This window comes from Trachypithecus francoisi, unplaced genomic scaffold (genome assembly GCF_009764315.1).
Source record: "Trachypithecus francoisi isolate TF-2019V2 unplaced genomic scaffold, Tfra_2.0 Lachesis_group0, whole genome shotgun sequence".
Taxonomy (NCBI): domain Eukaryota; kingdom Metazoa; phylum Chordata; class Mammalia; order Primates; family Cercopithecidae; genus Trachypithecus; species Trachypithecus francoisi.
Window position 1 is genome coordinate 68316644 of NW_022681453.1, and position 22835 is coordinate 68339478.

The window sequence follows — 22835 nt, forward strand, 5'->3', positions numbered from 1 at the left end:
AGCCTGCAGAACTATGAGCGAAGCAAACCTCTTTTCTTTACAAATTACTCAGTTTCAGGTCTTTCTTTATAGCACTGCAAGAACGAACTAACAAAGAAAATTGGTACCAAGGAGTGGGACATTGCTATCAAGATACCTGAAAATGTGGACTTGACTTTGGAACTGGGTAACTGGCAGAGGTTGGAGGAGTGTGGAGGGCTCAGAAGACAGGAAGATGAAGGATAGTTTGGAACTTCCTAGAGACTTGTTAAATTGTTGAAACAAAAATGCCAATAGTGATATGAACAATAAAGTCCAGGCCAAGGAAATCTCAGATGAAAATGAGGAACTTACTAGGAACTAGAGCAAAGGTCACTTTTGTTTTGCCTTAGCACAGAACTTGACTGCATTGTGCTCCTGCCCTAGGGATCTGTGGAACTCTGAACTTGAGAATGATGATTTAAGGTGTCTGGTAGAAGAAATTTCTAAGCAGAAAAGCATTCAAGATGTGACCGGGCTGCTTCTAATAGCCTATGCCCACATGCATAAGCAAATAAGTGGCCTGAAGTTGGAACTTACATTTAAAAATAAATTTAGATTTGAACTTATATTTAAATTTTAGCATGTATTTAAAGGGAAGTAGAGTGTAAAAGTTTGGAAATTTTGCAGCCTGGCCATTCAGGAGAAGATTTCAAACCGGCTGCAGAAATTTACATAAATAAAATGAGCTAAATGCTGATAGCCAAGACAATGTGGGAAAGGCCTCAAAGGCATTTCACAGACCTTTGGGGCAGTTCCTCCCATTACAGGCCCAGAGGCCTAGGAGGGAAGAATGATTTTGTGGGCCAGGCCCAGGGCTTTGCTACCCTGCATAACCTCAGGACACTGTTTCCTGCATCCCAGCTGCTCCAGCTCTCCTGTGGCTCAAAGGGACCCAAGTACTGCTTCAAAGGGTACAAGCCATAACCCTTGGTAGCTTCCATGTGGTGTTAAGACTGCAGGTGCACAGGATACAAGAGTTAAGGCTTGAGAGCCCCCAACTAGATTTTAGAGGATGTACAGAAAAACTTAAATGTTCAGGCAGAGGCCTCCTACAGGGGCGGAGTGCTCACAGAGAACCTCTACTAGGGCAGTGTGGAGGGGAAATGTGGGGTTGGAGCTTCCACACAGAGTTCCCACTGGGGCACTGCCTAGTGGGGCTATGAGAAGAGGGCTACCATCCTCTAGACTCCAGAAAAGTAGATCCATCCACAGATTGCACCATGCACCTGGAAAAACCACAGGCACTCAGTGGCAGCCCATGAGAGCAGCTGCAGGTGCTGAACCCTGCAAAGCCACCTGAGTGGAGCTGCCCAAGGCCTTGGGAGCCCACCCCTCACGCCAGTGTACCCTGGTTGTGGACATGAGATCAAAGGAGATTTTTTTGGAGCTTTAAAATTTAATGACTTCCCTGCTGTGTTTCAGACATGAATGGAGCCTGTAGACTCTTTGTTTTGGCCAATTTCTCCCTTTGGGAATGGGAGTATTTACCTAATGTCTATACCCCCATTGTATCTTGGAAGTAACTAACTTAGTTTATATTTTACAGGCTCATAGGTGGAAGGGACTTAACTTGTCTCGGATGAGACTTTGGACATTTGAGTTAATGCTAGAATGAGTTAAGACTTTTGGGCACTGCTGGGAAGGCATGGTTATATTTTGACATGTAAGAAGGACAGAAGATTTGGGAGGAGACAAGGGCAGAATAATATGGTTTGGATCTGTGTCCCCACCCAAATTTCATATCAAATTGTAATCCCTAATGTTGGAGGTGGGGCCTGGCAGGAGGTGATCAGATCTTGGGGGCAGTTTCTCAAGAATGGTTTAGCGCCATCCGTGTTGGTACTGTCCTCATGCTAGTGAGTGAGTTCTCATGAGGTCTGCTCATTAAAAGTGTGCGGCACCTCCCACCTCTCTCTCTCTCTCTCTCTTTCTCCCCCCTCTCTTTCTCACTCCTGTTCCCGCAATGTAAGCCATGTCTGCTCCTGCTTCACGTTCTGTCATGATTGTACATTTCCTGAGGCCTCCTCAGAAGCTGAGCAGATGCCAGCATCATGCTTCCTGTACAGTCTGAAAAACCGTGAGCCAATTAAACCTCTTTTCTTTATAAATTACCCAGTATCAGGTATTTCTTTATAGCAATGTGAGAACAGACTAATATGTACATTATGATGACTATTTCACCTAGAAGTTACTTCAAAATTCTCGGATAGGTGGTACTGACTTCTAATGATATGTCTGTCTATCCTCAGCCAGTGTTGTTGAGAGTACTCAGGTCATCCAATCTAGTTGAGTCCATGGGAAATTTGGAGGGAATCTCAGTAAATTAAAGAATCACAGTTTTGAAAGGGATACTTGGATCATCTAGTTCAACTCCCAGTATTCTAACTGGAAATACTTAGGTTAATTATCTAATATTTCCTTTTCATTTCTGAGCATGAATTTTGAATCTTGATCATCAAATGTTGACACCAATTCTGTCTTTCTCTTTGGTAATCTTAAATAATTTTTAATTCTAACTTTGGACACCCTTAAAGATGCTTTCAAATTATTTTTGACCACCTCATTTCTAGCAAGTAAAAGTTTATCTTCCAATAGAACTCATAGAATACAGTTGTAAAATATGTGAAGCAATAATATAACTAAAAGGATAAATAGACATATCCACAATTTTAGTTGGAGACTTCAACACCCCTCTCTCAACTGTTGATAGAACAATTGAACAGAAAGTCAGAAAAGATATAGAAGTGATCTACAGAAGTAGCAGGATTGGAAAAAAGTTTTTTTAAAAAAGAAAAGATATGGAAGTGATGATTTCACACATGTATGAAGAACTGACATTTTAGAAATCACCTTTGGACTTTTAGAAATATTTGGTTTTCTGGCTATTGCCTGAATGTTATTTTGACTTCCAAAAGATCTCACAGGTCGGGCACAGTGACTCATGTCTGTAATCCCAGCACTTTGGAAGGGCAAAGCAGGTGGATCACCTGAGGTCAGAAGTTCGAGACCAGCCTGGCCAACATGGTGAAACCTCGTCTCTACTAAAAGTACAAAAACTAGCCGGGCGTGGTGGCATACACCTGTAGTCCCCGCTACTTAGGAGCCTGAGGCAGAAGAATCACTTGAACCCAGGAGATGAAGGTTACAGTGAGCCGATATCGTGCCACTGCACTCCAGTCTGGGTGACAGAGCGAGACTCCATCCCAGAAAAAAAAAAGATCTCAAAAATTTGCTTTAGTCTTGTTCTTAGCAATGTTCTTAGTGCCTTAGATTTATTCATCTATTCAGTCATTCAACAAATATTAACGCCTACTATAATCAAGCCTTTTGCTTGGGTGTTACAATTAATTTTATTGTTTTTGAAATGTTTAATAAGTAAATTCTATATAGAAGAAACTATTTAACAAGAGTATATAGTATAAATAAAATAAACTATTTTGAAAAGTTGTAGGACTATATTAGTCTGATCAAGCTGCCATAACAAAATACCACAGACTGGGTAGTGTAAACAACAGAAATGTATCTTCTTATCGTTCTGAAAACTGAGAATCCAAGTCCAAGGTTTTAGCAGGTTGATGTCTTGTGAGGGCTCCTTTTTGGTTTAAAGACAGTCCTTCTTACTGTATCCTCACATGGCCTATCCTCTGAGTACATGCAGAGAGAGAGAGATCTCTTCTTCTTATAAGGCCATCAATCCTATCAGATTAGGGCCCCACATTTATGATATCTTTTAACCTTAAAACCCATCTCTAAACATAGTCACACTGGAGGTTAGGGCTTCAACACACAAATTTGGAAGAGGACACAATTTAGCCCATAACAAGGACTAAATCAGTCAGCAAGCATCCTTTACTTCTTTCAGAGGTTCTTCTCTGGAGAGAATTATGGAACTATAGTTCTCACCCAGCACCCTGTTGTTATATGTAAGAAGAAAACAAAATTTGGAGAGAGAAAATAGCTTTCCTAAAGATCACAGAGTAAATGGGAACAGAGACAGTAGCAAAAACCAAGTCTTCAGTGCACTGTCCTTTTGGTTTGACCTAGGATCAGAGAGTTACCGCTCCACAGCATACAATGAAGCTGCAGCTGGCTTTAATAGATGTTTCTACCATGCACTCCATGGACTCTTCCTATTAATCCTCTGCTCAAATCTCCCTCCTCACACTTACCAAAATATAACATCAGAGCTCCAACCAAAATCTCTGCTTTCTCTTGTGAGTACTGAGTTTATTAGAACCACCTTGGGAATTTTATCATCCTTCATGATACAGGCCCAGTACGATCTGAATATAGACTCTGCATAATCTTCTGCCATCAGGGCCAACCGATAAATGACTCCTCTCTGTATACCATCTCTGTCATTTGGTGGGGATCACTTTTTGCATTAGAGAAGGTTCATCAAGCTTGTTGCTTCTTCCAGATTGTGGGCCTATTGAAGGTATGCTCTCCTCAATATGAAATGTAGTTGCATTTTCATCCACCACTCCAGGCTCTCTCTTCTCATGACTTGAGAGCTAATGTGCTGCAGAAGACCTTGAAAAATGACCAGCTGAACTGGTCAACCCACCATTCTCTCTGACTCAGTCTTTTCCACTCAAAGAAAACAAACCCCTTCTCTGAGGGCCAGGACTTTGTTTCTATTCACAACAGGTTTGTTTGTTTGTTTGTTTGTTTTCTCTAAGAGTCTCACTCTGTTGCGCAAGCTGGAGTGCAATGGTGAGGTCTTGGGTCACTGCAACCTCCACCTCCTGGGTTCAGATGATTCTCCTGCCTCAGCCTCCCAAGTAGCTGGGATTATAGGTGCACACCACCAAACCCAGCTAATTTTTGTATTTTTAGTAGAGATGGAGTTTCACTATGTTGGCCAGGTTTGTCTCAAACTCCTGACCTCGTGATCCACCCACCTTGGCCTCCCAAAATGCTGTGATTACAGATATGAGCCACCACCCCTGGCCTTACCACAGGTATTTTAACATCAGGCAGATGTACAAAGGTGTCGTCCCAGTACAACAAACCAGGCAGGAAATCCCCAGATACTGGGATTTCTCTTTCTCTCTCTCTCTCCCTCTCCCTCTCCTTTCTTTCCCCTTGCTCTTTCTTCTTTTTTCTTGGTCACTTTTTTCCTTAGATTTATAAATCCTTAGACTTGTACTAATTAATCATTCTTGCTATTTAGTAACTGGCATTGTCACTGCCACATATGGCCCAAGATGCTAGAATTTAGTTGATTGATCAGTTGGTTGGTTGGTTGGTTGACTGGGTGGACTTTTCTGAGTGTGATGCTTGGTTCACCAATACAAGAATCACAGAACCTCTGAACTGGGTGTGCTGATTCTTAAATCCTAGCTGCACATTAGAAGAACTTTTATAAAATATCTATGTCTGGGCCTTACCTTCACAGATTCTGATTTAATTTGGTCTTGGTCTCAAAGGCTCTCCATGTGATTCTCATGGGTAGCCAGGATTGAGAATCTCTGGATAGAGCTAAAAGGTTACCCAGGCAACCATTGATCTGATACTTAAATCCCTTCTACTGGAAATCCTGAAAGATGACTCTTTCTGGATTTTCTTTCTGAAACTAGGATTCTAGGTATTATAGTCTTCCTAACAATTTCCTGAGTATAAATACTCTGCTCTGTTACTATAGAAGGAAGCAGCAGGTAATGGTTAGTGGTAAACCAGAACTTCCCCTAAAAAATCCAGCAATGCTTAGCTGTGGCACTTCCTGATGTCAGAGAAATATCCTCCTAGGTCAGTGGTTCTCAACTGGGAGAAAATTTCCCCCCAAATGATGTTTGGCAATGTCTGGAGACATTTTTGGTTGTTACAACCTGGTGGAATGCCACTGGAGCCTGGTGGAGGCAGGCCATGGATGATGCTAAACATCCCACAATGCACAGAACACCTCCCAACAACAAAGAATTATTTGGTGCAAACTGTCAGTAGTGCCAAGGTTGAGAAACCATTTCCTAGATCCTTGCCCTCAGGTCCCCCTATTTACACCCCTAAGAGATACCATCCTTAATGAAATTAGTCCTAAAGCATTTCCTTCTTTCTGAAGCATGATTTCAGCACTGTTTCCCAAATCAACATTTTACATCCTTTTTAAGTATCTTAGAATGTAACCATCCTGCTTTGCTTTTAAGAAATGAAGGCTGCTGCCTGATTGTTTATATCAGAGAGGCAGAGTAATCCCAGGGCTGCCTTTTCCACTTGCTGTTTCCTTTCCCATCTGGCTGCCTCCCTGAAATACAGAATGAACTGAGCCCTATGACCTGATGGAGGTCCTGCCATGCCCACCTTGACCAGATGCTGCAGCCATTGGAGCTAGTCCTCAGGGTGCAGGTCACTCCATGAAATGTGGCAGCTGGGCTTATCAGCTGCCAGCCTGGCTAAGTCAGGCCTGCCGCCAGGTTGATTAATAAGCGCTGGGCTGACACTTCAAGAAGGGCCTAAACCTACTGATTTTCCTCCCCTCTTCCTTAGGTCATTTCATTGTTAAATTAAAGATTGTTGTGATTTAAACTGAACTCTCAGGCAGCCTAGGGACAAACGTGGGGTTTGGTAAAGCAGCTGAACCTGGTACTGCATTTACCAAATCAGATCTCAGCTGGGTGCTCTTTCGTTCTCTTAAAAAAATAATTTAGAACTCTAAGGGCTTGAAGTAGAAGTAGAACCTTCCCCTGCAGTGTCAGGAGCCCACACAGAGAGGCTGGCATGACAGGAAAGGGACCTGATTATAAATAGCATGAAAAGCAGCATCAGTCAAAACTCACTGATGTGCCTGAGCAAAATGTTAAAAGAAACAAATGGCTTCTAAAAGAGGAAGCAATGGTTTTCTTTTGTTTTTATAATTTAAAGTGCTAAGGAACAAAAGCAGTTTATATTCATTTAGTTTTAAACACACACAAGCGCATGTGCACGTGCACAAATAACATACACACTAACAAGATTCCCTTTAAGGAAATGATGGATAATCATTTTAAAATAACAAAATCACAAGTAGAGCCTCACAGAGGGGATAGCTGTCCTTTCTTTTCTATGTAATTGATGCTATTTATTTAGAAGGTCTGTGGTTTACCCTTATGAAGTAATTTTTCTGTATGCGTATTTTTTTTCCAGCTTAGATGGAAACCATTTGAGATTCCAAAAGCATCTCAGAAGAAAGTAGACTTTGTGAGTGTAAGTCAGTCCCATCCACACCCTTCCTACTGCCCTCCTCTCTTCTGTGGTGAGTGAGCCAACCATTTGCAGGCTGAAAGCCAAGGAGAAGCAGCCCTATCAGGAGGCAGCAGAGACAAAACCACCTGCGTATGCTTTGGGGGCTGGCAGAGGGATGTCTTACTTACAGAAACCATATGGCCCCTGACACCAAAGGGTATTCATGAACTATTTACATCTCAGAAAGGTCAATGGCAATTGAACATTTTCCTACTTAAGCTCCTTTCTTTTGGCTAGAACGGGGGCTTTTAATCATTTTGCTCACTTTGATAGTCTGATGATGTCTTTGTTTATGAATGTATAAAATAAATTATATAAAATTACAAAGAAGCTAATGATATTGAAATATAATGATAAAAATACTATTAAAAACAAATTTGATTTGGTTTATAGTCATTCATATGCTTTCTTGGTAATGTGCTAAATCATAATCTATGGAAAACATCTAATAATTATGGTATGAGCATAAATATATTTTGAGGAATCTATAACGACTATAATGTGATATCCATGACTTTTATCATTGATAAAGTTACAGGCGCCTCTAATACCACTGTGATTTGTTGCCTACATTCATGTTAGTTGAAGGAAATGATAAATTTCACTCAGAGATTAGCAGAAGTAAATATAAAATATTTCCCATCCAAGTTCATGATCTCCCTGAAGTAGATGCTTGGGCTAGAATGGCGTCAATTCAGCATGGCAACTCTAGTTAGTACAATGCTGATTGGAAGCTCTGTTTGGTAGTTATAGGTCCCGGGAGTATTGGAATAACTGCCCAGAGCAAGGAGTATCTGGGGGAGAGGAGAAAGGAGCTCTAAGGAAGTGGGACTCAAAGAGACCAGTGGAGGGTTCTGCAGACCAGCCTCAGCCCATGGCTTACTTAGGGACAGTCCAAGTGCCCAGCCACAGGACAAATTGTTAGAAACATCTTGAAGTTCTCATCTTTATTAAATGCTCCAAACCCTGCATAGACTCACTTAAATACACCCTAAACTTACAAATTGAGTTAAAATACAAAATGATACCCCCATCTTCTTTTTTGTGTGAATTGTAGCTATCTGGAGGAACAGAGCTCCCTCCTTTTGGCTTTCTATCTGCAGGTTTGAGGCTGAGGGCTCTTTTGAGAAAACCCATGTGTTAAGGTTTCTTGCACTGTGGATCATCTGGTCACACAGCAGAGAGAATTACAGTCTGTCAGAATGCAGTCCTCTGCCCTGTTCCAGAGAGATTAGGCTGACCCTATTCATAAGCAGAGGGCTGCCCATAGTAGAGTGTACTTGAGGGGCATTAACTGGTCCCTGATGCTGCAGCCTTCCTCCCCAAGCCTCCTAGATGCCTGATGGTACCTCCAACAGAATCTCTTCTTCCAGTTGATGTCAAGCATCAAATTGATAAAATACCAAGTAATGAACTGATGCTCTGTAAATTCTTCTGATATAGCCACTGAGACAATCCAGATTTAGGCCATGGCTGGAGACTAGGGTAAACCACAAACTACCAAACATGAGTCAGTAATTCAGGCTCCTCAGAGGCTGCCTGGATTCCAAATGTCCCACTGGTCCCAAAGGGAAGACCCTAGTAGAAATGTACCTCATGACCCTCAGGGACCAGCGGAAGGGCTGCCTCTTGGGCATCATTCACATTAACCTTTCCCTCTTCTGTGGCTCTCTCCCAGGGCCTGCACACCTTGTGTGGAGCTGGAGACATAAAGTCTAACAATGGGCTTGCTATCCACATTTTCCTCTGCAATACCTCCATGGAGAACAGGTAAGTGGCTCAGTTCTAGGGCAGGACATGCCCATCTTCTAAGGGCTGTTGGCCAGAAGGCAAACTCCAGGTTTCACTCTTCTGAAGTCACATATGCACATACGTAGTTATTTTTGTTATTGGTTTTTTTCTCAAGGCAATATTGATATATATTTATTGACAATGATAATGAATGAGACAAAAGGCATTTATCTTGACTGATATCCGTGATATAAACAAGAACATCACATAACAATGTAAACAGAAAAGGGAGGATGGAGCCCTGGAATGCAGGAGTAGATCGAAAGGCGTTTTGACTTTGAGTCCAAATATCCTTTTGTTGTTGTTGTTGTTTAATATTTCAAGGATTTTTTCTGAGCCAAATATGAGTGACCAATGGACACAGCCGTGAGGAGATCCTGAGAACATGTGCCCAAGATGATTGGGCTACAGCTTGGTTTTATACATTTTAGGGAGGCATAAGACATCAATCAACACATATAAGGTGTACATCAGATCCAAACTGTGGTATTTTGTCTTGTTTTATTTTATTTTGTTTTGAGACGGGGTCTTTCTCTGTCACCCAGGCTGGAGTGCAGTGGCGCGATCTCGGCTCATGGCAAGCTCCGCCTCCCGGGTTCACCCCATTCTCCTGCCTCAGTCTCCCGAGTAGTTGGGACTACAGGCGCCCGCCACTATGCCCGGCTAATGTTTTTGTATTTTTAGTAGAGAGGGGGTTTCACTGTGTTAGCCAGGATGGTCTCTATCTTCTGACCTTGTGATCCGCCTGCCTCGGCCTCCCAAAGTGCTGGAATTACAGGAGGGAGCCACCGCGCCCGGCCCAAACTGTGGTTTTTATCTCAGTAGAAAAGTAATAGCAGATTTAAAGCAGGCAGAAAAGAAAACAGAGAAATAGAGAACTTAGAAACTCTGTAGTTGCAGGTTGACCTTTGGGCTCTGAATGATACAATTTTCCCATCAGTTTAAAATGTGCACAACAGACTGTAATTGGTAACCAGCTGGAGTACTAGAAACCCTGGCATGCCCTTGAACTTTTCCATTTTACGCAAACACTTGCAAGTAGAGGCACCTTTCTCCTTGTCTTTCCTCATTCTTAGATTATTTGTGTACCCGGTTTTTTTTTTTTTGGAACTGAGCTGTGGCCTAGGGGTTTTTTGGGTGGTGGATTGGTGTACTGTTTGTAGGCAGGACTCCACAGTGTTTCACTGCTGAGTCGTCTCCACCCTCTTACCTGTCTTAGTTTCTCTCTCCAGAGATCTAGCACCTCTGACAGGCCTCAAAATGCCAACTGGTCAGCTCTTATACACGTTTCCGGGACAAATCTTTTTAAACTATTTTGGGGGGGGTCCCTGTAGGGCCACTGCACATCACAAGGGATGAATCCCCCAGACACTGCAACTCAGCTCCTAGTCACCCAGGGTGCCTTTCAGCTGGGAGGAACAAAATGCCCTTTCTCTTCAGAGCTGAGGAGCTCAGTCTCTCGTTTATGTACAAAAATGACAGTCACGCAAATGTGCAAGCAAGCCAGTTGTGCTAAATTTTGGGAGAAAAAACAATGGAGAAGACTGTTTAGAATGCACCTCCAAACTGGAAACCAAACATGGTACCCAAAAGGGGGTCATTCTTGTTGTCTTTAGAAAAAGACAATGGAGTCCAGCCACAGTGACTCACGCCTGTAATCCCAGCACTTTGAGAGGCCGAGGTGGGCAGATCACGAGGTCAAGAACTTGAGACCAGCTTGGCCAATATAGTGAAACCCCATCTCTACTAAAAAATACAAAAAATTAGCCAGGCGTGGTGGCGGGCACCTGTAATCCCAGCTACTCAGGAGGCTGAGGAAGGAGAATTGCTTGAACCTGGGAGCCGGAGGTTGCAGTGAGCTGAGATCATGCCATTACACTCCAGGCCAGAGGCTGAGGAAGGAGAATTGCTTGAACATGGGAGCCGGAGGTTGCAGTGAGCTGAGATCATGCCATTACACTCCAGGCCGGACAGTGTGAGACTCCATCGAAAGAAGAAGGAGAAGGAGAAGGAGAAGAGAAGGAGAGGAAGAGGAGGAAGAGGAAGAGGAATAAGAAGAAGAGAAGAAAAGAAAAGAAGAAGAAGAGGAAGAGGAGGAAGAAGAGGAGGAGGAAGAGGAAGAAGAGGAAGAGGAAGAAGAAGAAAAGAAGAAGAGGAAGAGGAAGAGGAGGAGGAGGAAGGAAGAGGAAGAGGAAGAAGAGGAAGAGGAGAAGAGGAAGAAGAGGAAGAGGAAGAGGAAGGAAGAAAGAAGGAAGAGGAAGGAGAAGGAGAAGAAGAAAGAAGAAGAAGAAGAGGAAGGGGAGAAGGGGAAGGGGAAGAAGGGGAAGGGGAAGGGGAGGAAGAGGAGGAGGAGCAGGAGGGGGAGGAGGAGGAGGAAAGAAGAAAGAAGAGGAAGAAGAAAACAATGGAGAAAATCATTTAGAACGCACCTGTGAACTAGAATCAGGAACCTAAATGAGAACTTCCTAGGAGGAAAAAATCAAGAACTGTCAACGAAACAGGGCTCAGGAGGACTTAGTTCCATCAGAGGAGAAGCCCAAAGTTGAAGGCGCTTTCAGTGGGTCCCTGCTGGTACCTTAGCTCTGAGTTCAGGCAACTCCTTAAGGGTTCTGAGTCTTCTCTGAGGCCCAATTTGTCCAGGTGCCAAATTATTGTCGACAAAAGTAGTCGAACTTTTAATATGTAAAATATTTGAATTGATGTATTCTGAGCCAAATATGAGTGACCAGTGACCCATGACCCAGCCCTCAGGAGATCCTGAGAACATGTGCCTTTGAACATCCTTAATTTCTAAGATTCCCCAGGGCTGTTCTTGAGTCCCAGGTCACACTGTGTGAGTTTCCTTTAGGACCACCTGTTGGTAGCAGGCTACCCGACTTTGGCTTCAGCTAATAGTTCTGTGTAAGCTTAAAATTCCTAAGTAGAGGAACTTATATACCGGCTTTGCAAAACAAAGTATGCAAATGGCATTCTTGCCTTATTATACACTACCTCTGGAACTGGACCATTTGTGTCCAAAGCCCAATGGCGATTTGTGAGCCATGAATCAGGGACAAGATCACAGCCTATGACAAGGCTCTGGAGGCCTCTCTTTGGGTCAAATTTCATATCAGCCCACCTCCACTCTCTCCACTTGAGCCATACTGAGCTTCATTCACTTCTTTCAACCTGCCACGTGCCCTCCTCCTTCTAAGCATTTGCACTTCCTGTTCCTTCTGCCTGGAACATTCTTTCCTTTCTCCAAACCCTCACCTAGATAACACCTTCAGATCTCAGGTCAAATGTGTCCCTTCTTTGAAGAAGCCTTTGCTGATTCTTCAAACTAACCAAGTCCCTATTCTTTCATTCCCTTGAAATTGATTTTCACAGGATCACTACTGTCTGCAGTGATATTGTTCTGTAATTACTTGATTGCTCTCTGACTCCCCACTAGACTCTAAGTTCCACAAGGGCAGAGCCTGGGTCATTTTGCTCCCCATTTTATACCCAGCTCTGAGCTTGGTACATAGGCACTAAACAATGATTTGTGTTATGAAGTAATTTGTCTAGATAATGTTAGAAATGAAAATCACAAGAATTACTCTATATATTTCAGATGCTTTTACAATTCAGATGGGGACTTCTTGATTGGTGAGTTCTGAAGACTTCAGACCTCCTCATTGTTAATTGACCCCTAACTACAAGCTGCTTTCTAATTTTATGCACATTATTTTCCTTCATTCTCCAATCTGTCTTATTTCATTTAGTGCAATCCAGAGACTGAGGTCTAGAGGCCACAGGTGGTCTGGAAAAGATTTCTAGTGTACCTCAAAGCTCCTACTCTATTTCCTTGTCTCTCTGTCTTTGCCCTTCCCTTCTGGACCTTTCTGATGTGGGAGACCTGGGCAGCTGAAAAGAAATGAAGACTAATACTAATAGTATTAACTTATTAAGGTAACTGTATTTGCCTTCAAACTCACTCAGTAAAAGCCCGTTTATCATTAGTAACTGCAATTTAAATTCAAATTTTCGTGAGACCATCTAAAATGTAAAGTCTATCAGAGATTGTTCTGGTCTGCCTATTATATTTGATGGTTTTTTTAGTATCAATATTTTGGAATCAACATTTTGGTGTATATGTTACACAAGCAAACATCAGCCTTTCACTGGAACTATCAGAAATGGGTGATTTTCCATACTATTTCTGCTACCCCTTTTTGGCCATGTCACAAAATTGTGCATATACAAGTTTCTTGCCTGGTGACCAAAAAAGCAGAGTCATTGTTTTATTCACATTCTTCTAGATAGGAAAATAGCTAATCTAAGTTGTCAGAATTTATCTTTTTCCCCAGGAGACTCAAGAAAGCTCTTTTCATTTGGAATGAAAAAGCAAATGCAGCCTTAAGCCTTTCCTGTTCATGAAATGGTTATCACACCAAAAGAATTGCTCACCACTGCCCTGTCTTTTTTTGTTCAGTTCCCCAGAAAGGGAACCTTCTCATTTACACTGAGTTTGGCAAGATGCTTGTACAGCCCAATGAGATCTGCGTCATTCAGGTTGGTGATGTGTCCCCTTCTCTTCCCTGCCTCTCACTAATTTAGGAGCAGTCAGATGTTTCAGCTGCTGCTATTTCCAACTCTAAAATTACTCTGTCATGTCTGGGCAACGAGAAGGGAATTTGAGTTATGCAGAAGGTTCCATGTGCTGAAGAGTAAGCAAGCTCAGGTGCCTGCTTTGTTTTAATATAGCACGTAATTCTAAAACAAAGACCACTTGTCACTGCACTTTCCTAAATATTTACATACACTCTGGATAAGGCCCTGTTCCCACTAATGGCAGTAGAGGCAGTGAAGGTGGACATTTTTTTTTAAATGTGGCTAAATCAGGCTTCCGTTATCTCTGGACCCAATGAGAGGGTAGACTAGAATTGGCTTGGGTCAATATGTGATTAGAATTTAAGTTTTTCTTTTTAACTCATGTTTGCTCTGGTAACCTCCCAAGCAGCTCAATAAACCAGAGCTTTACTTTTGCATGTGGGACAGGCTATGGCTCTGGGCAGCTTCTTTATAACTACAGCTGTGATTTCAGAAGGCTCACCAGTGTCTGCTTTCCATTCCAGAGAGGAATGCGGTTCAGGATAGATGTCTTTGAGGAGACCAGGGGCTACCTCTTGGAGGTCTACGGTGTCCACTTTGAGTTACCTGACCTTGGACCAATTGGTAAATCTTCATTGCAAGCCTCTAAGCCTCGCTTGAGATGTAGGACACAGATAATTGCATGAAAGTTAAACATCCTTCTCCCTTCACTGTCTCACTCAAACTTCCACTTTTCTCTCCAAATTCTTCTCTAGACCAAGGGTCTGCCAGAAAATATGTGCAGAACAGAAAGCAACCCAAACCAATCCATTATAAATCTCTCTAGAATAGTATATAGGCATTGGAGATAAAGCCAGCATGTAATAGATTTCTGGTTGCATAGTGTGTACAGGAATGAATATAGAAGTTTGGGTTACTGTGGGCTAGGGTTGCCAAAAACAGCTCCACAGAAGAGATAAGAATTTGACTAATTCTTTATGAAAAGTTGAGGAGAGTAAAGAGGAAAGGGAACAGCTTTGCAAAAGCATACAAGTAAGAATGAGCTTTGTGATTACGAGGAAGATCTTTTTGTCAAGTCAGTGAGATTTTTAATGGATTGGTTTGGGTTGCTTTTTGTTTCGTATATTGTAAGACTATAAAGTAGGAAGGCCATAAAAACTCCCTGGTCTGTATTCCTATGGAAAGGAGGGATGGACTGGGTGACACAGAGTCTACGAACCTCTGTGTACACCCCACCAAATCCGCACACTTAGCAGTCAAAAAAGTACATAACTCAGTGCTATGAAGGATCTAGAAACCACACTCCAGGAGGCAGATCAAAACATTCAAAAGTGAACCAAGGTCCCCCCAGCCCCCATTCTTCTGGCAAGCTGGAGGAAGTGAAAATGTTAGGAGGGGTTCTCAAACTGTCTCTTGGAGTGAAAGGAGTGACTGGGAAAATTGGCCCTTGGTTTCCTCTTTGGTCACATCTCCCAGTTCTTCCCTTCCTTGTCAACAGCTTTTTAGAGCAAACAGGGACAGGCCAATGTGTGCCTTCTGGTCAACTCCCCTGAGGAATCCAAATATGCAGAGGAAGGTGGGAGGCAGCAAGAGGCAGCTGGAGCCGTGGTGGGCCGTCTGTCATCCTGTTCACCGCCCACTCTTCCCACTCTGCTCTGGCTTCCTGCTGCTCTATAGTCAGCATAGCCTCCAGGTTGCATGGAACATGTACCCTCTGGAAAATATCTATAATTTGCTAACCAGCCGGGGGCTTATTTTTTTTAACCCCAGGAGCTGGAAATGGTAAAACACTCCTCAGCTCGCTCCTGTCAGAGTTACATTGTTTTTGCATGTACGTTTTTCATGTTTGCTCTTTTGATTTATTTTCTTTCTCTGGAGGAAACACTCACTCCTAACCAAAGGTAAGCAGGCAGGTCCTAAATACTTCTTCCTGAGTGGCAGACAGGGTTTTTCAGGCTGGAGAGCAGTTTTCAGACTTGGAATCTGAATTCTGTCTAAGGAGCAGAGGCATGCCTTAGGCAACAGCGTGTAACCCTTCCTATCTGAGATCAAGGACTGTCATGAGTTCTAGAGTATTCAAGCGTTCCTTCAAAAGAAAAAGTTCTGGAGTTCTATCAGATATTCCCTTTTCCTCTTTTCAGGTCTCTTTCTCTTTTCCCTTCCCCTCACCTGTAGTGATAAGATAATGCATATAAGGTGGTTTTGTCAACCAGAGTCACTCCACAACCTTAGAAGGTAATGCTGGTTTTTGTGAATTTTTTCCTGACCAGATTCCTTGGGTCTTCCTAAAAGGTACCAGACTGGAAATCCAGTGAATCTTTGAGCAATGAAAACAATTTGTGGAGTGGCTCTTGACATGAAAGAAAGCCTTTCTCTTCATGCAACCATGGGCATCTTTCCTATGTTTTGGAAGTTTCTAAAAGACTTTTGGGTTACTGTGTTCTAGGGGCCAATGGCTTGGCCAATCCTCGTGATTTCTTGATACCCGTTGCCTGGTATGAGGATCGCCAAGTACCAGGTGGTTACACTGTCATTAATAAATACCAGGGCAAGCTGTTTGCTGCCAAACAGGTAAAGTAAGAGGGTTGGCAGGCAGGGGAGGAAATGAAGAGTGATTGAGCACTTACTGATTGCCAAGGCGAATATTAGAAACTTTACATATATCCTTTCATTGTTATCATACCACTATGGCACTACAGATAAAGCAAATAGTTCTAGTAGTCAGTGGTACCTTCATAGTCATGAAAAAGGCCAGTAATGATAAATAATTTACCAACTTCACAGTAAGTGGCAGAACCAGCATTTGAACCCATATCTGTCTGACTCCAAAGGCTGTGCCCTTTCTACTTACCAAGCAATGAAAATCTTAGCAATATGTAGGTCTCTATAAATGGTATGGAAAACATAATATATGGGCAGCATAATATGTTGTGAAAAGGAAATGAGTTAACAGATCAACCAAGATTTATACTCTCCAATACCACCCTATTTCAAATACAAGCAATTCTACAAAACAAGTAGAATTCAGTTAATTAGCTTGGCTTGGTTTGTACCACCAGGCTGGCAAATTCAGGACACAAGCAAAGGCACAGATATTAATGAATAATAATAACAACAATGTAATATGGACTCTATAACATATTATGAAATATACTGAATATATATTAGAATAAAATAATCATATAATAAGAAGAACCCAAAGATCTCTTCTGTTTAGCGTTATTTCCTTATATTGTCCAAGTTATGTTATTCTTCTCAGGCAACATCTAGAGATAATGCCAACCAGCTGAGGCCAACCAGTTTGGCACTTAAAACTAACCCTTGAAGCAGACACATTGTTATTTTCATTTTCTCTGGGTCAGGGTCTCTCAAAATTCCAGGGCTATTTGCATCAGAAACCCTCAAGGAGACTTGTTTAAAATGCAGATCCTAGGCCGGGAGCGGTGGCTCATCCCTGTAATCCCAGCACTTTGGGAGGCCGAAGCAGATGGATCATCTGAGGTCGGGAGTTCAACACCAGCCTGGCGAACATGGCAAAACCCCGTCTCTACTAAAATACAAAAATTAGCCAGATGTGGTGGTGCACACCTGTAATCCCAGCTACTTGGGAGGCTGAGGCAGGAGAATTGCTTGAACCCAGGAGGCAGAGGTTGCAGTGAGCCAAGATCACGCCATTGCACTCCAGCCTGAGCAACAAGACTCCCTCTCAAAAAAAAAAAAAAAAAATGCAGATCCTCAGATACTACTCTAGCCTTGCAAAAAATGATAAGCTCTGGAGATGGGACATGGAAACCTACATTCATTTTAAGCATGTTCCCCAGATCATTGTTTACATACAATTGTTAAAGAACCACAATTCTAGAACCAGCCAGTATCTCCTCCAGAAAGGTTTGCACTTTCCAGGTAGACCCTGTGCTGGTTATTCTCTGTGTGAGTCCCCACTGATCCATTCTCCCTCTTGCCATGATCTGTGTCCTGGAAGGTTAACTGTATCACCCGGGCTCCCTAGCCAGCTGGCTTCTGTTGGGTTCAACCCACAGGAAACTGCAAGGCAGGAGAAAAGACAAATTGGGAGATTTCTTCCCCTGCTTCCTCCCTGTTTAGGACTGTGTTTCTGGCAGTAGCTGCATCCCCCATATGACCTCAGTTCCTGTTGGACAGCCCTAGTGGTATGCTGGAGCTGATTCATAGTGACTTGCAAAAGCTGATATGCACACTTCTGTCCAACTCTGTATTCAGTGATGTCATATTGGTAGCTGGAAAATCATCATGGTGAGACTATATCCACCTTAGAAATCAGTAAACACTATATGTCAATGCTTTATATATTTTTTCAGAGTGCTAGTTGTTAAATATTTACCAGCACACCACTGGGTAGCACCCTTCTTTATAGTCCTAGCTCTTGCTGAAGTACTATAACAGTATTTCCCTCCTTATTCCACATGCCCAGGAATGGCATTGTCTTCCCACTATTGCTAGGCTCAGATACCTCAACACTTCTAGTCATTCCGGTTAACCCTAACCATGCCTCTATGAGTAGTGCCTTCATTAAAATCTTTAGAGCTTTCAGACCCATAGATACAGAAGGGACCACCTTCCTATAGCAGAACACTGATCCTCTTCTACCCCAGGACAGGACCAAGAAGTATTATGTTAGGATTGCTCTGAAATCTCAAGTCCTTGGAGTGGGAACTTTTAGAGGCCTTCTCCCCTCTCCTGGACTCACCAACCCAGGCACTGTGTCTATTGCAAGTTCCTCTAGGCTGAAATTACCTGGAGAAGTATCACAGCAGGTACTCTCTGCTCCAGGAAACAGAAGGTAGCCCAGATTGTTTGAGAATTGCTGACATCTACAGATCCTCACAGTTAGGTTAAAAATTGTTGAAAAGGCACTACTTGGAGAATGTGCTGTGCTTCTGCTGCATTTGTGATCAGAAGGCAGCTGCAGCTTATGAACCAGAAAAATAGGGTTAGTGGCTAAGTAGAGGGTGTGTGGAGCAACCACAAAATGATTCAGGGTTGTACTTCTCCCAAAGGACAGTAAAATTAAATCAAGAACAAAATCAAATCAAAAGAAGAGAGAGGTATGCCCAGTACATATTGTGGGATCACAGCTACAAAAGCATTAGATGGTAAAATCATCCTTTCCTGCTTTTTGTGATTAGGATGTCTCCCCATTCAATGTTGTGGCCTGGCACGGGAATTATACACCCTACAAGTACAACTTGAAGAATTTCATGGTTATCAACTCAGTGGCCTTTGACCATGCAGTAAGTCTGAACCCTGTAGGGGCACTGGGGTGAGGCAACACTTTGGTGGGAGGGGTCCACAGTAGACTCCTGACATTTACAGATCTAACATTTCCAGTGTCATCGTTGGAAGCCCTAGATATAGTCATTTGTCTTATGGTGAAGGAGTAAATAATATAGCTAGTAGAGGAGCCAAGCCAGATGCTCAACATTCCCCTGTGAACACAGCTTCATTCTCTACAGGGCATTCGTGATACTCTGACTTGTGTTTGCCAAACTAAGTGGATAAACAGTTTCTTTCTGGAAAATTTATCCCCCAAAACAACCACGTGGTAATGTCGGTGGTAGAATGAGGAGAAAGGAACTTTGTGAATTTGAAGAAGTCTCTGACCTCACAACTCTCAAGAGTCTCCTCTACGATCTCTGACTTCTCACCCCAGTGCCTTCACTCCTGGCTGTATTTGGCAGTGACAGAACGAACAGCCCACTTGTAAAGTTACTCATAACATTCAATGCTTGAGTTTAAACCAAAGAAATTCTAGAGCATGAACTTGGTCGTATTTTTCACTCAGTTAGGGGGCCACAAATAGGTGTCTGGTCTACAGTGCAGGCTCCCAAGACCCTACATTCTTAATAAAGTGATGGTTCTGAGATCCGGGGGTGGGGGGCAGTTCATTCTGCAGCCCACTTCATAAGAGATGAACTTAATCCACAGGCTGGAAGGATGATTAGAACAGAAGTCAGAGACTCAGAGGCAAAAGGATCATCCTGAGCTAGTTCAGTTTATCTCTGGGGGGACAAAACTACCTCTCCGAACAGCAGCAACTCTTAATAAAAGCAAAGGGGAAAAGAAAAGTGAGATATCAGACCCCAAACAAACAGCACGAGAAAGGATCCTGAGACACTGATAAAGTTTGATGTGCTGCTTCACTACCTTTGCTGCTTCACCACCTTTGCTGCTTCACTACCTTTGCTACTTCACCACCTTTGCTGCTTCACCACCTTTGCTGCTTCACTACCTTTGCTTGAATAGTTTAGACCATTTCCCACGACAGATGCAGAAATGTCAGCGCTCACAGCAACAAGCGTTGGGTTTATTTTTATTTGAATTTACACAGGTGCAATCTTCTCTGTATTGCTGCTATGATTATTTTTCCAAAATTCAGTTCTGATCATGCTACCACTGTACTCATTAGAAAGCCTTTGCAAGTTTCCCATGGCTTAGGATTAAGTCTGAGCTCTGAAGCGTGGTGTTTGATGCTCTTCACCATCTGTCCCTGGACTCATTTTCTAGTATCACCTCTTGCTCCTCTCCCTTCTGTCAATGCACTGGGGTTTTAGCCTTATCTCCTCTTAACAAAATCTCTGTGCACTTTCATGTGTCTTCTGTGATTAAAATGTCATTTCTCTTCCTTCCCACTTCCTTAGTCCTTCCTCCCTCCCTCCCTTTTTCTCCCATCCCCCCTACCTTCCTTCCTTCCTTTCTTTTTTTTTTTTTTTTTAACTTTTATTTTAGATTCAAGGGTACATGTGTAGGTTTCTCCGCTCTCTCTCTCTCTTTTAAACTTTTATTTTAGGTTCAAGGGTACATGTGCTCCTTCCTTCTTTCCCTCCTTCCTTCCCTTCTCTCTCTCTTTCTCTCTCTCTTTTTCTCTCTCTCTTTTTCTTTCTTTCTGTTCATTCTTGAATACTTACCTCAAAGGTCACCTCCTCTTTGAAGCCCTCTTTGACCCTTTCAGGTAGAATTAACTGCCCAGCCGCCACCCCCCAGTTAATGCTAAAGAAGCAGGAAATCGATCCCCATGATCTTTGAATCTCCAGACTCTTGCATCGCATCTGAAAGGGAACATGATTGTTGATTTCAATTAAATTGAATCTCAATCTTTTCACTAAATAATTCTGAAGATTTTTCAAAAGTATAATCTCATCCCTCAACCTATTCCATCCTACGCTACCACTATGAAGACTAGTGACGTAAATGATGTGTTTTAGACCTGAAAGTCAAACAAAGGTAGGAAAGCAATGAACCACTTCTCAGACTTTTCTGCCAATGGATACAGTCTGGAATCTCTGTGTTCTCCCAAAGAGGAGCACACCTACACCAAAACTTGGATTTTACTTTATTTCTATTTCCACTTCGCTCCGAGCATCTCTTCTGCCGCACATCTCAGCTCTAGTCAACTTGACCTGAGATTGAGAAGCAGGCACTATTGGTTCTCAGACCCACGGGGTAATAGGTTGCATGTAATGTGGGCTCAGCAGGGTGAAAAAGCAGTTCAGAATCCTTTCAGCTGGTGTTAATTCAAGCGCAGCAAGAGGAAAAAGTCATATGAGTGATTACTGCACCTTGATGACAAGCCCAGACTTCTGTTGTTTGATCAGAAATTAGGCAGTCCCTTTGCAGCAACATGGATGCAGCTGGAAGCCATAATCCTAAGCAAATTAATGCAGGAATAGAAGACCAAATGCTGCATGTTCTCCTTACAAGTCGGAGCTAAACACTGAGCACCCCTGGACATAAATATGAGAAAAATAGACACTGGAGACTACTAGAAGGGGGAGGGTAGAAAAACTACCTGTTGGATATTATGCCCACTACCTGGGTGATGGGATCCTGTATTAGTCCATTTTCATACTGCTATGAAGAAATACCTGAGACTGGGTACTTTATAAAGAAAAAGGGGTTTAATGTATCCACAATTCCACATGGCTGGGGAGGCCTCACAATCATAGCAGAAGGCAAAGGAGGAGCAAAGCCATGTCTTATGTGGCAGTAATCAAGAGAGCATGTGTAGGGGAACTGCCCTTTATAAAACCATCGGATCTTGTGAAACTTATTCACTATCACGAGAACAGCACAGGAAAACCCACCCCCATGATTCAATTACCTCCCACTGGGTCCTTCTCACAACAGGTGGGGATTATGGAAACTATAATTCAGGATGAGATTTGGGTGGGGACACAGCCAAACCATATCAGATCCCTACCCCAGACCTCAACGTCACACAATATACCCGTGTAACAAACCAGCACATGTACTCCTGTATCTAAAATAAAAGTTGAAATTAAAAGTTGAATAAAAATAAATAAATAAAAAGAAATTAGCATGTCACTTGCAAACACCTTCATGTATGCATGAAATATATGTCATTGTCCTGTCACCTCCCTTGCATCGTGCATTCAGTCTCTCCTTGTGTGTTCACAGGACCCATCCATTTTCACAGTGTTGACTGCCAAGTCTGTCCGCCCTGGAGTGGCCATCGCTGATTTTGTCATCTTTCCACCTCGATGGGGGGTTGCTGATAAGACCTTCAGGCCTCCTTATTACCATAGTAAGTCTCTCTTTTACCAAGCCACATTTGCAGGCCAAAGAGACAACAAAGCAGTGAGCACTACCCATTGGGAATAATGCCTGTGTTGTTTCTGGACACCTACCCTGGCTTGAATTCAGGATCCTGCCTCACAAGGCCTAGTGCTGATCCCCAAGCTTTAATCTCTTTAAGGGATGGTAGTTGTGCTAGTCCATTCTTCGTTGTTATAAAGAATACCTGAGGCTACTTAATTTATAACGAAAAGAGGTTCATTTGGCTCATGGTTATGCAGGCTGTACAAGCAGCATGGTGCTGGCATCTGCTTCCAATGAGGCCTCAGGAAACACAATCATAGTGGCAGGCAAGGGGGGAGCTGGCGTATCACATGAGGAGAGCAAGCAAGAGAGAAAAGAGGAAGTCCCAGCCTCTTTTGAGCAGCCAAACCTCATGTGAACTCATAGAGTGAGAACTCACTCATAACCGTCATGACGGCATCAAGTCATTTATGAGGTATCTGTCTCCATTACCCAAACACCTCCTACCAGGCCCCACCTGCAACACCGGAGATCACATTTCAACATGAGAGTTGGAGGGAACGTACATCCAAATTATATCAATAGTGATGCATTGACTCTGAGCCTGGTTCCCGGTTTCTCTGTCCCTGTAA

General features: G+C 42.8%; 1 protein-coding gene across 4 annotated transcripts in view; it reads left to right on the plus strand.

Moving 5' to 3' along the window:
• Positions 1–22835, plus strand: part of HGD (homogentisate 1,2-dioxygenase) — a 55816-nt gene that overhangs the window by 22519 nt on the left and 10462 nt on the right. For 2 of the 4 annotated variants that reach the window (XM_033211096.1, XM_033211093.1), the window contains exons 5-12: positions 7144–7203; positions 8921–9012; positions 12629–12663; positions 13490–13569; positions 14133–14232; positions 16055–16179; positions 18774–18878; positions 22063–22189. In XM_033211096.1, coding sequence (XP_033066987.1) covers positions 7144–7203; positions 8921–9012; positions 12629–12663; positions 13490–13569; positions 14133–14232; positions 16055–16179; positions 18774–18878; positions 22063–22189 — 724 coding nt within the window. The remainder of the gene's footprint in view (positions 1–7143; positions 7204–8920; positions 9013–12628; positions 12664–13489; positions 13570–14132; positions 14233–16054; positions 16180–18773; positions 18879–22062; positions 22190–22835) is intronic. The other 2 variants (XM_033211097.1, XM_033211094.1) reach the window with 1 other exon arrangement.